Source organism: Pteropus vampyrus, unplaced genomic scaffold, assembly GCF_000151845.1.
Source record: "Pteropus vampyrus isolate Shadow unplaced genomic scaffold, Pvam_2.0 Scaffold55, whole genome shotgun sequence".
Classification (NCBI taxonomy): Eukaryota; Metazoa; Chordata; class Mammalia; order Chiroptera; family Pteropodidae; genus Pteropus; species Pteropus vampyrus.
The window spans coordinates 6,657,091-6,674,010 of record NW_011888836.1 but is presented as its reverse complement, the minus strand read 5'-3'; the positions used below and the strand labels follow the sequence as shown (position 1 = coordinate 6,674,010).

Here is a 16,920-nt window from a genome sequence, read left to right as displayed (position 1 = left end):
AGAGTAAAAAAAGTTTAGTAGACATAAAATATGACATTCACAATTGACTAATTTTAAAATATTGTCTTTAATTATTCTTCCTAATAGCTGCTAGTACAGGCACACTTCATTATACTGTGCTTCGCAAATATTCTGATTTTCACAAATTAAAGGTGTGTGACAACCCAGAGTTGAGCAAGTCTATAGGCACCATTTTTCCAATAGCATTTGTTCACTTGTGTCTGTGTGTCACGTTTTGGTAATTCTCACAATATTTCAAACTTTTTCATTATTATTATATTTGTATGGTGATCTGTGCCAGTGACCTTTGATGTTACTATTATGATGGTTTCAGGGTGCCGCAAATCGCACCCATAAAAGATGGCGAACTTAATCGAAAAATGTGTTAACTACTCCACCAACTGGTTGTCTTGTTAACTACTCCACCAACTTGGTTGTCTTCCTGTCCTTGGGCCTATTCCCTGAGACACAAAAACATTGAAATTAGGCCAATCAGGAACCTTACAATGGCCTCTAAGTGTTCAAGTGAAAGAGAGTTGCACATCTCTTACTTTAAATCAAAAGCTAGAAATGGTTAAGTTTAATGAGAAAGACATATTGAAAGCTGAGACAGGCCAAAAGGTAGGTCTCTTGCACCAGTTAGCCAAGTTGTGAATGCAAAGGAAAAGTTCCTGAAGGAAAAGAAAAGTGCTACTCCAGAGTACACACAAATGATAAGTGGAACAGCCTCATTGCTGATATAAAATTTTAGCAGTCTGGATAGATCAAACCAGCCACAACATTCTCTTAAGCCAATGTCTAATTCAGAGCAAAGGCCCAGCTCTTTTCAATTCCCTGAAGGCGGAGAGAGGTGAGGAAGCTACGAAGAAAAGTTGAAAGCTAGGAGAGTTATTTCATGCTGTTTAAGGAAAGAAGTCTTCAGAATATAAAAGTGCAAGGTAAAGCAGCAAGTGCTGATGTAGAAGCTCCAAGTTATCCAGAAAACATGGCTAAGATGGTGGCTAATCAGATTTCAATGTAGACAAAACAGCTTTATATTGGAAGAAGATGCCATCTAGGACTTTCCTAGAGAAATGTCAATGCCGGGCTTCCACGTTTCAAAAAAGAGGCTGACTCTCTTGTTAGGGGCTAGTACAGCTGGTGAAGTCAATGCTTATTTACCATTCCAAAAATCCTAGGGCCCTTAAGAATTATACTAAATCTGTCTGTGCTCTCTAAATGGAACAAAGCCTGGATGACGGCACATCTGTTTAGAGCACAGTTTACTGAATATTTTAAGCTCACCTTTGAGAATGATTGTTCAGAAAGATTCATTTCAAAATATCACTACTCATTGACAATTCACCTGCTCACACAAGAGCTCTGATGGAGATATACGAGATTAGTGTTTTCATGCCTGCTAACACAACATCAATTCTGCAGCCCATGGAACAAGGAGTAATTTTAACTTTCAAGTCTTATGATTTAAGAAATACATTTTGAAAGTCTGTAAGGTTATAGTTGCCAGATAGTGATCCCTCCCATGGATCTGGGCAAAATAGAATGAAAATCTAAAAATGATTCACCATTCTAGATGCCATTAAGAACATCTGTGATTCATGGGAAGAAGTCAAATATCAACATTAACAGGATTTTCAAAGTTGATTCCAACCCCGATGAATGACTTTGAGGGGGTCAAGTCTTCAGTGGAAGAAGTAATTGATGATGTAATGGAAATAGCAGGAGAAACAGCATTAGAAGTGGAGCCTAAAGATGTGACTGAATTGCTGTAATCTCATGCTAAAACTTGGAGTTGCTTTTTATGGATGAGCAAAGAAAGTGGTTTCTTGTGATGGCATCTCCTTCTGGTAAAGATGCTGAGAAGATTGTTTAAATGACAACAAAGGCTTTAGAATATGAAACTTAGTTGATAAAGTAGCTTCTGAGTTTGAGAGGAGTGATCCCAATTTGAAAGAAGTTCTACTGTGAGTAAAATGCTATCAAATAGTACAAGATATAGAAAAATCATTAGTCAAAGGAAGTCAATTGACTTATTTTAAGAAATTGCCACAGCCCCCAACCTTCAGCAACCACCATGATTGGTCAGCAGCCATCAACACTGAGGAAAGACTCTCTACCAGCAAAATAATTATGACTTGTTAAAGGCTCTGGTGATGGTTAACATTTTTTAGCAATAACATTTTTAAATTAAAGTATGTACAGTTTTAGACATAACACTACTGTACACTTAATCGACTACAGTATAGTATAAACATAACTTTTACATGCTCTGAGAAACCAAAAAAATTAATGATTTGCTTTATTGTGGTGGTCTGGAACTAAACCCACAACACCAAGGTAAGCCTGCTGTTGTGTCTTCTTTCTGAAAGAATTGTGGAAGTGTTAGAAAGTGAAAAATAAAAACTGGAAACTCAAACTAGCAACCCAGTAAAAACCAACAAACTGATCTATGTGATTATTAAATTTGTTATTATAAAATTTCTAGTGATATGAAAAGAAAATGAGAACATATTTTATCAAGTAGAATTTGATGGTCATGTTTAAATCCTTTCACTTTTTTTTTTTTACTTTAAATGAAGAGTGGACAAGTTATTTTGTTTTAAGCTGAAGCCCCAATTAATGACAACCGATTCACAGTTGTTTTGAGTCTGTGAATATGACAGTGGCTGTTTTCTTTCTAGACCAGAGTCCCTGGTCTCAGCTCAAGCTTGCAGGTGTGGTGGGTGGGCAGGCTTGATGTTGAATCATGCTGAATCACCATTTCACATTCTTAGTTTTCCTGTAGTAAAGTGAATAGAAAGCTAAGAGCTACAATTTTCAGACTTCCTTGCAGCTAGAGCTCTGGACGTGATTTAGTTTCAGCCATAGAAGGCAGAAATGATGAAGACTATACTAATGCTTGCAAGCAGAATCATGAAAGTGATTTTTCTGAGGCAGTGATAAGAGATTTCAGTGTCCACACACAAGGTTTACAGATGGCAAGAATGGTACAAAGTAGGGGTCCCCAATCCCTGGGCCATGGACTGGTACTAGTCTGTGGCCTGTTAAGAATTGTCCCGCATGGCAGGTGAGCAGCAATTAAGCAAGCGAAGCTTCATCTGTATTTGCAGCCGTTTCCCAGTTCTAGCATTTCTGCCTCAGCTCCACTTCAGATCATCAGGCATTAGATTCTCATAGGAGCACTGGTCTCTGGTGCCAAAAAGGTTGTGGACTGTTGGTACAAAGCATCTAACTTGCTGTAAACTATAGTGGGTATGGAAAAATATTGTAGAGAACCAGCAGTCATGTGGCTCCCTTAAGTGATCCTCACACCATATTGGTATACTTTGAGATTGAGTGGTTTCCTGAACTTAGAAGAGAAGCAGCTCCTTGGTTGACCTGGCTCTGCAGTGTGGCATCTGGAATCATATCTCAAAGATCTGTCAGTTCTCAACCATTCTATGCTCAGGTTAATATTTTGCTTAAGAAATAGTCCTTTTTTGCTTAAACTAACAAGAATTAACTGTTCCCTGCAGTTTATTAGACCTTAATACATTAATACATTAGACTTTAACACATGAGGTAATGGTGATGATTCTGAGAAGAGGTTAAGGACATTGCCAAGAAGAGTGAAGAGTTTGAGATTTTATTCTACTTGCAAGCTACAGGTTAGCCTGTTGCAGTTTTGGATCCTGGAAAAAGACAAGACTCCTGGATCAGACCTAAATGACTTTACACTAACAGTATATATAGCAAGCAGCATGAGCTTTGTGTTCTTGTCAGTTCCCCTTGCGCCCCAAGTCCCACTGGGGCAATGGAGAGTGGCCCAGGTGGACACCTGAGCATACAGTGGGTCTGCATCATAACTGATGAACCTCAAAGTTTAGGGTACCTGAATCTTTTAAGAGTTCAAGTAAACCTACCCAACTTTTGCCCTGGCCGAGAGTATTATCTTCATTATACTGGACAGTAGATACACCTTCCTTCCTCTCAAGGGAGACACAGAATCTCCAAAGGCTGTTCACTATACAAATCTCCTTGGAAAAGAGTCTGGAAGAAAGGCTGTCAGAGCCTCTGCTCACAAAGCCTGAGAAAAATTGTTTCCCAATAGACATCAGTCAACTTTTCAACGGTATCCATTCTTCTTTTAAAGTCCAAACCAGGTTTTATCTTTTAAAAATTCACTTTAATCTAATCATGGAATTTAACAAACATTTGTACAGAATCAGAAACTAATTTATAGCACGGTTTCTATTCATTTCAGCCATGAGAAAACACCATAGCAGTCATAATTAAACATATCCATCCATAAATTACTTTTATTTCTCATTAAATGAGCACAAAGTCATTAGCATATTAGTAACAGATATGTTTATTATTACATATCCATCAGTGCGGCTTTCAATACCACTTGAAACATGCATATCATCCTAGAGACGAATCAGTTTTCCAGTGCTTTTTATTTGATACACATTACTGCAAAGCCATTATAAATTACTGAGGAGGTATTTGGTTAAAAAAATAAACAATAAATCATATTGCCTATATGAATCAACTCTTGTTATTAGACAAGAGTTTAACAGTATTTATCTGGTAATTCCTATGTTAACTGGAAAACATCACAGATGTATTGCCATAATTTTCTTTTATATTGGTATAATCTTTTACATGTTTTGCAGTTTTATAAAGTCATTCATTATTTTAGCAGATAGTTTGATGCAAAGACTGTATTCAATTTATGGAAGTCCAATAAACTTCTAAATATTTAAAATTAAACCAATTATCAATGAAAAACCCACTGACACACATAATTTTTTGAAAATATGTTTTTTTGAAACTTCTATATTTAATCATGGCAGTAAAATAATTCTCTCAAATTAAGGCACTAAAAGCTCAATGCAATGTCCATTGAAGTGTTCTAAGAATAATTTACATTTCAAACAGTGCATACATTTCTTATATGTTTGTTAACTTAATGTCTTTATCACTTAAAACCACAGAGAAATACATTATACAATTACAGAAATGATGTACCCCACAAAATGCTTTCAAACTTGGTTCTTTTGTACAGTTAGTTCCTAATGTCTCTAGTAGTAAATAACTCAATATGGCTTGGCAAAAATGCATAGATTAAATGAAATTTTTTTTTTTTTGCCTTCTCCCATTCCCCAATCTACAAACTTGCTGAAACACATACAGTATTTTGTAAAGCATAATGTAAGAATTTATTCTCCATCAAGTCCACCACGGGCAATCAAACAGTAAGGCTTTTAAATTCTACAGTGAGGGCACTGAAGTCAAGTGATGTCATTGCTTTCTTAAAATAGTTTTGTATAGTCTTGCAAGAGCATAAAAACTGAAGTCATTAAAAAAAATTCAGTTGTCTCATTTTGAGATATCTTCTTTACTCCTTCCATGAGCTGATCTTGATAGTGATGGCCATTCCACTTCAAAGTGAAAGTCCCTTCCTCTCACTCACATGAGGAAACTGTGTTCTATCATGATTGACAGGCATTTTCTTAGAAATTCAAAAAGGCAGCACCTTTTTAAAAAATACATATCTAGCTAAGCTTTCCCCCAATTGTACTTGCATTACACAGTAATAATTAATCTAATCTACCTGTAGGCAAACCCGCAATAAAAAAACAAAAAACAAAAAAACAAAAAAACAAAAAAAATCCCTTGGTGTGCTTTTGTGCCAAAGCAAAGACAGAATAACAGCAATCTTAACCCTGAAGCCTGTGATATCGTGTCAAAGGAACAGCCTGTCTGCTCTGCATGGTTAAAGAAGCCTGCTTTATCAGGTAGCATCCCACACGATTCCACAAGGTGCTAGGTCACATGGTTAACTGTTGAAGGGGAAAAAAAAGAAACTATAATTTAAGAAATGCACTCAGGTGGCGGGAAAGGTAAATTACATTACCTTTTTATCTAATAATTAACACAAAAGAAATAAGAAAATGGAAAAATACATTTATTATTATCTCCTTTTATCTTCTACTCTACTTCGACTATATATTTTTTTACAGAGCTATAATAATCCAATTTTAAATAATTTTAGATACAGCCTTTATCCTATATAGGAAGGTATTGATATAAGATTCTACAGAAAAAAGTCATAAGTTAGGCAATAATACAGTGGGGTAGTATGGCTGCTGAAGAATACAGAAAGAAAAATGGGTATGAGTCTTCCAAGAATTAGACTTCGTTATTGACAAGAAATGGGATGAATTAAAGTTTTAAGCGTGCTTGAAGACTTGGGTGACATTAGCAGAGACGCAAATAAGTAATAGGTCTTAGCTTCTAGATTCACTGATTACACTCTAGGGAAAGTTGTTTTTTGGCACAGGAGAAAACACACAGATGAAAATGCGTTCTAATCCTGACTATGCCACTAATTAGCTGTGTGATCTTGTGCAAGTTGTTTAATTCCTTTGAGCCTCGTTTATTCATGTCAAAATGAGAACTTAATGAGATATCATAACCTCTCTTTTAGAAAGGGTTTAATTATGTCCTATAATTGTTTTTTTTATAGCATATAAATATTTTTGAAAAAATTACATCAAAATCAGTTAACCCCTTCCAAAAAAGAATACTTAACTGGGAAGTTTATTTGTAATACCATAGTCACTGATAACACCAAATAATTTTGATTAAAAAAAGAACTATGCCAACATAATTAAAAATAAAAGATGAACAAAGTTTTATATCAATTATTTACATTTAAAAACAGGTAAACTGCATTTTTTTTTTAAACATTAAGAGCTAAATATGTGCCATGTATATCAACCAATGACAAAATATGACATGGACCTAAATAAATATATTTATAAATATTAAATTTTAACAGGAATCAGTTAAACTAATTTGTAAAGTCATTTCAAGTCATACATAAATGCTTAGCTACAAATGATGCCCTCTACAGGGAAAGAAATAATCAAATTTCAAATTTTAATAGGTGTTATTTAATCACTTGCACATTGTTAAAAAGGTTAACATTTCAATACTTACCTAGTTTTTCCAGATGTATTTTTGACCACTTTCCGGAAAGACTGATTTGCAGTGGATCTTGTAGAAAGTGTTCGAGGGGATGCACGAACAAAACCAGATGGTGGATTTTTAGGTATCTTCTTTACTAAATGAGTTACCCATTTTTTTTGTTCATCCTGAGAACATGCTAACAACAGCATATCTCTTGCTGATGTTACATCATAACTTACTATATTAAGAAAAAAAGTACAATTAAAGTCATACATCTAAAATACATCTAAAAAAGATCTATTAAATGCATATTTTTATAAGTTCTTAAAATTTTAAAAGATTTACTATGCTTAATTAAGCTTAGACTTTATCCCTTCTAAATTTAACTAAGGCTGAAAATTTAAAAAGAAAACATTAGTCGTAAACTAATAAGAAAAATAAAGTACTACAAAAAATGTAGAAGTGAAACAAAGAACTATATTTTTAGAACACAGATTTCTTACCTTAAAATAGCTATAGCCTTTATTATTTCCCTCAAGCTACCTTTGCTAAACTAGAAGACATTTTGTCTACGATACAGCATGCTGGTTGAGGCAGTGAAAAACAGATAAAAGGAAAACAAGCTAGAGGTAAAAACTTAAGGGAGAATATAGTGGAACTTATCTATAGCTCTTCTCTCCAACTTAGAATACTTTCTCAGTGGTACATTTTTTATTTTATTTTTTTTACAAGGGGGTGATTCTCTTTAAAAGCATTACTGCCATTTGTGACAACATGGATGGACCTCGAGATAATCATGCTAAGCGAAATAAGCCAGACAGAAAAAGTTGAAAATCAAATGATATCACTTATATGTGGGATATAAACCTAAAAGCAACAAATGCACAGGACAAACAAACAGAGGCTCATGGACATGGACTATAGACTAGCAGTTACCAGAGGGTAGGGGAGAGGGGCAGGAGGGAGGTAGATAGGGTAAAGGGAGTCAAATATGTCATGATGAAAAAAAGTCTAACTATGGGTGGTGAACAGTGTAAATATATATTTGCTTTACTGTTAAAAAAAAAAAAGGATTATGTTCGAAGCTAAAGCCGTAAATATAAAATGATAGCTGTATGTTGTTCTACCAATGTCAAATGTTATTTCCTCTAACCTCTTTTCAGCTCAGTATAGAAAATGCTACACTTGAAAAAGTTATTGTTATTTAATTCTCTAATTTGTTGTAAGTTGTAAAATTTTCATATCTTACCTTTACATGGGGAAATTAAGTCCTCTTTCTTATCTAAGTGATCTCTGTGGCACTTAACATGGCATCTTCGACATTCTAAGGCAGGAGGTGGCTTAAAAACATGCCAGAGAGGTTTGGCACAGGCCTCACAGTTGGCGGGAAAGTGGTAGAGTGTAGGAATGAACTCATGGCCTTTGTGATTTTGAAAATTCGTTTTTTCAGCTTGTTGTACTGGTTCCATCTCTACATCTTTTCTACTTTCACCTTCATTTGCATATAGTATCTACATTTAGGAATAGTAAAGAAGAAGATAATAAAGATTTGTATCTGCACATACAAATTTCGAATGTATAAAAGCATTGGTGTATATATATTTATTTCACAAAATATACTTAGTACTTCGGTAAAAGAGCTTCTGAAATTATAATTTTAGATTTTTACCTGGAATATTTTAGGAATTTCTTCAGTTTCAGCTCTGTATACATCTCCTTGGGTTACAGGTCGAACATGAAACAATTTACTAAAATGAAAATATGATATAGGCTATCATAAAAACTCATTTACAGTAAAAGACAAACAGACATTTCTTTGAAGATAAATTGGTCATTAGAGAAATGTAAATTAAAATCATAGTAAGTATCACTATACACCCATTAGAAAATAAAAAATAAAAATATTAATAAATCAAATGCAGGTGAGGATGAAGAGAAACTAGATCACCTATACAACTGTAGTAAAAATGTAAAATTGCAGAGCCACTCTGGAAAACTAAACATACGCTTACCAAATAACCCAGCAATTATATTCCTAGGTCTTTACTTCAGAGAAATAAAAATTTATATCTATGTAAAAACCTGTACATGAATATTCACAGAAGCTTCATTTATAATAGCCCCAAACTGGAAACAACTCAAATGAATGGTTAAACAAACTGTGATACATCCACACCATGGAATACTACTCAACAATGAAAAGAAACAAACTACATCTTGGATGGATCTCAGAGAAATTACACTGAGTGAAAAAAGTCAATCCCAAAGTTTACACAGTATTTGATTCTATTTATATAATATCCTTGCAAAGAAAAAATTATAGAGATGGAGAACAGATTAGTGGTTGACAAGAATTAGGGAGAGGTAGAGAAAAGGTGCTTCCTGCAGTTATAAAAAAGAGAGCCCTGTGATGGGACTGTTCTATATTCTGACTTTAGTGACAATCATATGAATCTATTAATGTGATAAGGGCATACAGCTTAAAAAGAAAGAATAAAGCTATTATTATTTAGAGATTACATGATTGTATACCTAGAAAATCCCTGTGTAATCCACACACACAAAAAACCTATAAAACTGGTAAGTGAAGAAACAAGATTACAGGATTAAAGGTCAATATATAAAAACAGATATAGCCTTGGAACAACCAGATATTCACATGGAAAGAAAAAACTAACTTCCGAAGCTACCTTTTACCAAACACGAAAGTAAATTTGAGATCAATCATAATTTTTATAAAACCTAAAATAAAAAGGTTCCTAAAAGAAAAGAGAACACTTTTAACAATATTTGGGTAGGCAAAAGTTTCTTAGACAGACTACAAAAGGCAGCAGTTCTTTTTAAAAAATTGATAAACCAGTCTGTTAAAAGATCTCATAAAGAAAATGAATAGGCAAGCCACAGATTGGGAAATATTTGCACTACATATTTCTGACATCAGATTTGTATCCAGAATATATACAAAACTTTTACAAATCAGTCTTAAAAAGGTAAGCAATCCAACTAAAAAATGGGTGAGACTTGGAGACACTTAAGAGAAGATATACAAGTGGCCAATAAACACATGAAAAGATTCTTGGCATCATTAGTCCTGAGGAAAATACAAACTAAAACAATGAGATAGCAAGCATTTCATATCCAGTAGAAAAGCAAAAATCAGAAACTCATAACACCAAATGTTGGTGAGGATGTGGAACAACTGAAACTCATATTACTGGTGAGTATAATATAGTATAACCATTTTGAAAACTATTTAGTAGATTTTTTAAAGATTAAACACAGATTTACTCTATGACCCAGGATTCCACTCCTAGATATTTAGCTATGAGAAATAAAAACTTAAGTCAACAAAAGGAATGTTCATAGTGTTATTTTTAATAGCCCCAAACTGAAAACAGCTTAAATGTTTAACAGAAGTACAGAGGAACAAACTGAAATATATTTATTCAATGGAATATTACTCAGCAAAAAAACAAAACAACAAAAACAAAAAACACGGACAACTGATACACATAGCAAAACACGATGTTAAGTCAAAGCAGCCAGGCACACTGTGTAATTCCTTTACATAAAGTTCTACATTAGGCAAAACTAATCTCAGTGACAGAAATCAGATTTTCTTTTTATGAGAAAGGGCAAAAGTGAGCTTTCTAGGGTGATGGGAAAAATTTTGTTTTATCTTGTCTTGGGTAGTGATTACATGGGTGTTTAGAATTGTCAAAAGTCACTGAACAGAACACTTAAGATGTATTCATTTTATTGTATGAAAATTGTAATACCTCGATAAAAAGGTAAAATAACAACAATCTATCAATCTAAGTATTTAACTTAGTTGAAAGATGATGTCTCTCATATTAGTGTTTATGTATTATTATACTTAAGTGATCACTTAAATTTTCACAAATGCTTTTTAAAAATTTAAAAAAATATATCAGAACTCTCTGGCACTTGCTCAATTCTTTTTACATTCTAACCATAACTGGCTCTACAATTAATTTTGAAGCAATGGCAATACTTCATTTTAAGTTTGTATTTCTCTTGAATAGCATCCACTACACTTCACTTTGAATTTATATTTTGTTACATACGTTTTATCTTTTCTACTACTAGTCAGTAAGCTCCTTAAATACGAAACTGTCTTAATTATCTTTATACAATCTACAGCACCTATGATCATACAGGCAGCAGTGCTTCAGAAATGGTATTTATCAGGGTGATCACTTCGTAAGTTATATAAATGTCTAAACACTATGTTGTATATCTGAAACTAATATAATATTGTATGCGAACTATAATTGAAAAATAAAAAATATTAATATAATAAAGAAATGGTTTTAGAATGACTACAAAGGAAAAAAACCTGACCTATTAAAAAAAAGAGACATTTATATTTCTTTTTTTAAAATGACCACATAATCAAATACATATGAGATGATCTCTGAACTTAAAACCAATAAATACTTGTAATAAAAAATTTGTCTTTAGAATTCATGAATCGAGTATGGAAAAATTTTCCTCTCACACTTTGCTAAAGTAAGATTTAATATAAAGTTATTTAAATTTAAGAGAAAGAGAAAAGTAGATAACATTGTTTAAATAAAATATAAACTGAATTGAGTCTAAAAATAATTATTATAAGTTAACACTCAACTGACTTAAAATTCAATCAAAGGCAACTTACTCTATGTCCAATACCATAGATGGATTGGATTGCTCCTTATCTTGTTCATCGTTATAAAATAAAATTTTTTTGCTGCTTACCACAACATACTGAAATGAGAAAAAAAGGGGGAAGAGGTGTAAGAGCAATAGTAACTTGATTTAAAGTATAAGCATATTTGCCATTTATATCTAGATTATACTGCATTAATCTAAAATTGATACTAATAGAACAGTTAATACAAGTTCTAAGCTTTAAAAGTAAATATATAAAAAAATATCAACTAAAAAGAGAGACATAGGGTACCTGTTTCTTCCAGCCATATCGTTTGATATTTCCTCTATTTGGTATTGAAAGCCAACCTTCAATTCTTGACTCTAGGAGAAAAATAACATATAGTATTCAGTCTTAAATTGTAACAAAAGAAAAAGCTATTACAAGTTGTCTGAAGCATGCAGCCAGCGACAGGCATTTGGAACACAGCTAAATGAATAAGTGCCATAATTTGTTCTTCCATGCTTTGAATCACACAAATCAACTTTAATGGCCATACAAATTTTGCAGAAAAAAAAAAAAAATCCAAGCCACTTTCCCATAAAATTAACATTTAGTATTCAATTATAAAAGTATGAAGTAACAATAATATCCTTAAGAGTCAGGCAAGACTGGAATGGACTGCAGCTAAAATGGAATATGGTACAGAAGACTTTAAATATCATTTAACATTCATATAAAAAATACTTAGCAAAAAAAAAATTATGCAGCAAGTGGAACAAATCAGAGCCATGATTTACACAAGAGCAAGCAGAAGAACAGAAGTGTCCTATTACTCACAGAAGAATAGAAGATAAATAAATAAGGAATGCAGGCAGAATCAACTAGATATAAAGAATAAGAGACAAGCATTTTATTTGTTTTCTCAGTACAATATTCTGATAAACTTTTTGGTAAAACATCCATAACAATTTCAATAAAACTGTCCCAATTTACTTGGTGGGATACTTAATTCTAGCGTTAAGTCCAATTACAATTCTTATCAAACTAAAGAGGTATAAAGCTTTTTAACTTTGTGGTACCAGAATTTAATAAACAGTAAAAGAACACAGAATTCAGCTGGTCAGCTGTTAATATTTTAGCCAGTTTGTACACATCAAAAATTCCTTGATTAATTTGATAAAGGCATTTTATAGTAATTATTACTACTGTTTAATATAATTAATATTTATTGAAAATATTCAAGGGAAAAGATGATTCCATTAGAAATTGGTTATTTTATATCAGGTTAGAGAACATTTATATCTATTTTATATTTGAAACACAAAAGAATAGAAGAGTAACCAACTTTTCTATTGTACAATGCTATAACATGACAGATGATTAGAATATATATTGCCCTTCTCCACATAACTTAAAAGCTGTAAAGCAGCTCAGTCTTACAGTAAAAGTAACAACAATGGATAACATTTACTGAATATTTATTATCTGCTAAGTGCTTTACAAGTAATATCTCACATATAAACTATATATAATCCCATGAATATAGGACATTATATTCTTAAGAATATAAGGTAGGATAGGTTCTTCTATCATCCTCCATTCACAAATGAAGAGACTGAGGCTTAGCAAGGGACCCTGATTTGCCTAAGGGTACTCTATCAGTAAGTGTCAAAGCCCAGGCAGTCTAATTTCTGAGTTCATGTTTCTAGAGCACAATGCTGTTCTGTCCTTTAACAAGCTTTGCAGTTAACTGAATCAGGAGTCATGTTCTTCTCGTTCCAACTTCTATGTACTTAATGTCCTTTACTTTTATTCTCTTTAATCTAAATTGCAGTTGTTAAAGTGAAAGAAATAATGAGAAACTTCAGCTCAAAATGATCACCCTTTTCTAGCTTTTTACTTAGTTGCTGTTATTTAGTTTATCAATAATTATTTTCTTTCCTTAGGTAGTTCCTTGGTAAGTTTTGAGAGTGTAGGGACCATATCCTAACATTTTTTGATACATACCACAGCATCTGACATGCAGAGAAGGTACCTGGATAAATATTTGTTGATTATTTTGCAATTTTGCTTTTTTTTGGAATCAGCCGATTAAAATCATCCTTTGTAAATAATGGTTATAATTTAAGAGCCAAAGGGCAATTTTATATTAAATTAAAATTCACAAATATTCGCTTACAAAAGCAAAGAAGTTATTGCCAGGAAAATCCCTGTAGCATGCCAAAAATTGCATCTCCTACTCCTAAGTCTTTTTAATACCAGTTTATTCCTCACTGAAAATAAAAGATGTGAAAGCCATTGAAATCTTGACATTTATACAAAATTGCATATGGCAAAATACCCCTTCCCTCTGTGTTATTTCTCTATGAGAATAAATGCCAAAAATATTTATGCTTTCTGGTTTTAAATTTGGATTCATCTGCCAGTGTTATCTTTAATATATTTTCAATGAATTCTTGTATGTTGTGACTTCATCTCTCATGTCAGTATTCCTGCGGAAATTTTATATATCGAAGGCATTTTATGAATCAAATAAGCCCAATTTTATATTTGCTATAATTTAAATTAAGAAATTTGCAACTCAAAAAAAGGTGTTGAGGATATACGCTTTTTGCCAATTTAAAACAATGTTATAGGAGAGAACTTTCATTTTTCCTTCTTGGTAAATTCTCTTCAGAGAAACAGCTGAACTAAGCTCAGCTATAACAAATAAAAAATACATACTAGCTTCTCTGTTCGCTTCACCTTGTCTTAGATGTAAGTTAACTTACCAGTCACACACACACACACACACACACACACACACACACACACCCCTCCTTTAAAATCATGACCACTTGTGACCTAAGTGGCAATCTAAAAGTATAATGCAATAAATTCCTCCTTTTACATCACAAACACAGAAATCAGTTTCCCCAGATAAGTATAAGAAATGTTAAGGACTTCTAAGTTTAGATTATCATCAATAATATACTATAGAAGTACAAAAACAACTTGGCTCCATGCTTTCTAAATTTGTGGAGCAATTTTAAATTACAAAAGAATTAGATGTGTATTACTGTAATATTAGCACTTGACTCTTTTACCCAAATAAGAGACAAGCTATACATAAATCAATATTTGATACAGCTAATTTAAACATAGCTAACCTTGGAAGACTACCAAAGTATACCTGGATAAACTACATATTGCTTAAGAAACAGAGCTAGAGAACCCAGTCCAAAATATTTTAATTATATTCAGAAGTGATAGAAAAAAAGAAAATAAAATCAATCAATCCTTAAGAATTACTTCTAAATCACTGATTAGATTTGGGCAAAGTCAGAAACATTTACATACTCAAATACTTGGAAACACATCAAGAAATCTATTTAAAGGTTGAAATTGTAAACCCTGAGATCAGGCTGGATGGAAAGAGAATGATGTAGATAATCTATAAGAGATAATGAACATTAAAGAACTGATGATACCAAGTATTTTTCCTAATGCTTCATTCACTTTTACATTCTTAGGTCACTAGTTACAAAAGAAGGAAAGAGAGAGAACAAGGAAGGCGAAACAGTTACATTATACATTAATCTTTTTGTCTGTTAAGACAATAGGTAAACCTTAACCTTAAGGGTAATCTTTGTATTTACACAGTGTAATAGGCCATAATCTGCCACAAAATCAAAAGGAAAATTAAAGACACAAAAGAATTAAAAGAATGAAAGTGATTTTAAGAACTTCAAATAGTTTTAAGTCAGAGAAGGAGGTACATTTTTTCTAAGCTTTTCAGGGTGGGAAACTTAGAGAAGAGATTTATCTAGTTAATGACAAGATACCCACCGAGCTCTAGATCTATAAGATAATTAAATGAGAATCGTTATATTAAATGACAAAATCTAAGAGAAATAATGAAAGTCATATTATCAGTTCATCTACCCAACCACTTAAAAAAGCCCACCTCACTGAACTAAAAATATGATCCAGATTTCAAAAGGCCTTTAACTGTTTAGTAAATACGTTCTACTTAAAGTCCTCCCCTTTTTAGTCTGTAGTTTAAATTCATTTACAAATTTTCTAAAATTAATTTTTTAAATTAACTCTAAAAGTAAAATTAATCATTAGTCATTACCTCTGAAAAATCTTTCAGACACCTGAATGGTATGTAATGCTCTCATATTAAGAATAAATTTAAAAAAAATAATTCTTTAATAATTCTTTCTAGATATGACTGAAAACTTTAAACTTTATTTTCAGGGGATCATTTTTAAGCATCTAGTAAATGGTGGGTTTAATACAGATTTTCGATTTACTAGCAAAATATCTGACACACAGAGAAGTAAAGTAACATTGATAAAGTTATTTATTAATTTCTACCTCCAATATGAAAATCAATCTACAACACTGTAGAGATCTTTATAAGTTTTAAGACTGAGAACATAGTAATAGAGAGATACCTTAACTGGTTTCCTTTTATAGCAATGGAAAATGGCTACCAGTACTTTTTATTTTTTCCCTCACTTGGTTTGGACTTTGAAAACTTTAAAAACAAAATCTCTGAACATACATAGCTATTTTAAGTAACATACTCAGAATAGAGCCAGTAGAAACATTAAAAAATCTCTTTGCTGACTCAGAGCTGGATTTATTAGATCAGGATTCTGATATCTAAGTGGATTCCTAACCTAAGCCTGCTAATCAAACTATCTGAAGATCCTTTGGGTTTAGCCTTCTTAAATATGCCAGGATGGATGATAAAACTCATCACTTTCTTCCTTTTAGAAGTCCCCCAAATTAATCTTTTAATTCAAATCTTCTAAAGAGCATTCACCAAAAACAGATTAGTCTCTGAAATGTTTACCTAATATAAGGAAAACCAAGGCACACATAATAATACACGATAAGAATTCCTTTACTAAACAACTGTAGAAATACCTTAGGGTAAATGAGGAGGGAGTTTAAACTATAATTTCAGTTCAACAATTGAAAAAAAGTAGCCAAACACCCCTAAAAGGCATACTCTTACTGATGAATAAGTCTAACTTTAGAAAGATGTTCAAACAACAGTTGAATCTAGAGATTCCTATTAAATCCAAAGTGATCCTCTGATAAGAATATACACCTATAAGTTTTTCAAGAGGCAGGAAGTTTTTAGGGAGGCAAAAATGAGAAAAGAAATTCCTTGACTACTGGAATAGAAATATTCATTCCCTGCTTTATCCTTCCCTGATGACTTTGAGCTTGCAAAGCCACAAAAGAATGAGGGCAGTGGTTATATGGTATACAAATTAGGGTTGAATTCACTTCCCACTTTGAGT

General features: G+C 32.5%; 1 protein-coding gene across 2 annotated transcripts in view; it reads right to left on the bottom strand.

Moving 5' to 3' along the window:
- Positions 1 to 4,143: 4,143 nt before the first annotated feature.
- Positions 4,144 to 16,920, bottom strand: part of ROCK1 (Rho associated coiled-coil containing protein kinase 1) — a 131,678-nt gene continuing 118,901 nt past the window's right edge. For both annotated transcript variants that reach the window (XM_011360461.2, XM_011360464.2), the window contains exons 28-33: positions 11,927 to 11,997; positions 11,642 to 11,730; positions 8,630 to 8,708; positions 8,210 to 8,471; positions 6,991 to 7,198; positions 4,144 to 5,828 (exon numbers count right to left, since the gene is read on the bottom strand). In XM_011360461.2, coding sequence (XP_011358763.1) covers positions 5,825 to 5,828; positions 6,991 to 7,198; positions 8,210 to 8,471; positions 8,630 to 8,708; positions 11,642 to 11,730; positions 11,927 to 11,997 — 713 coding nt within the window. In that variant the 3' untranslated portion in view covers positions 4,144 to 5,824. The remainder of the gene's footprint in view (positions 5,829 to 6,990; positions 7,199 to 8,209; positions 8,472 to 8,629; positions 8,709 to 11,641; positions 11,731 to 11,926; positions 11,998 to 16,920) is intronic.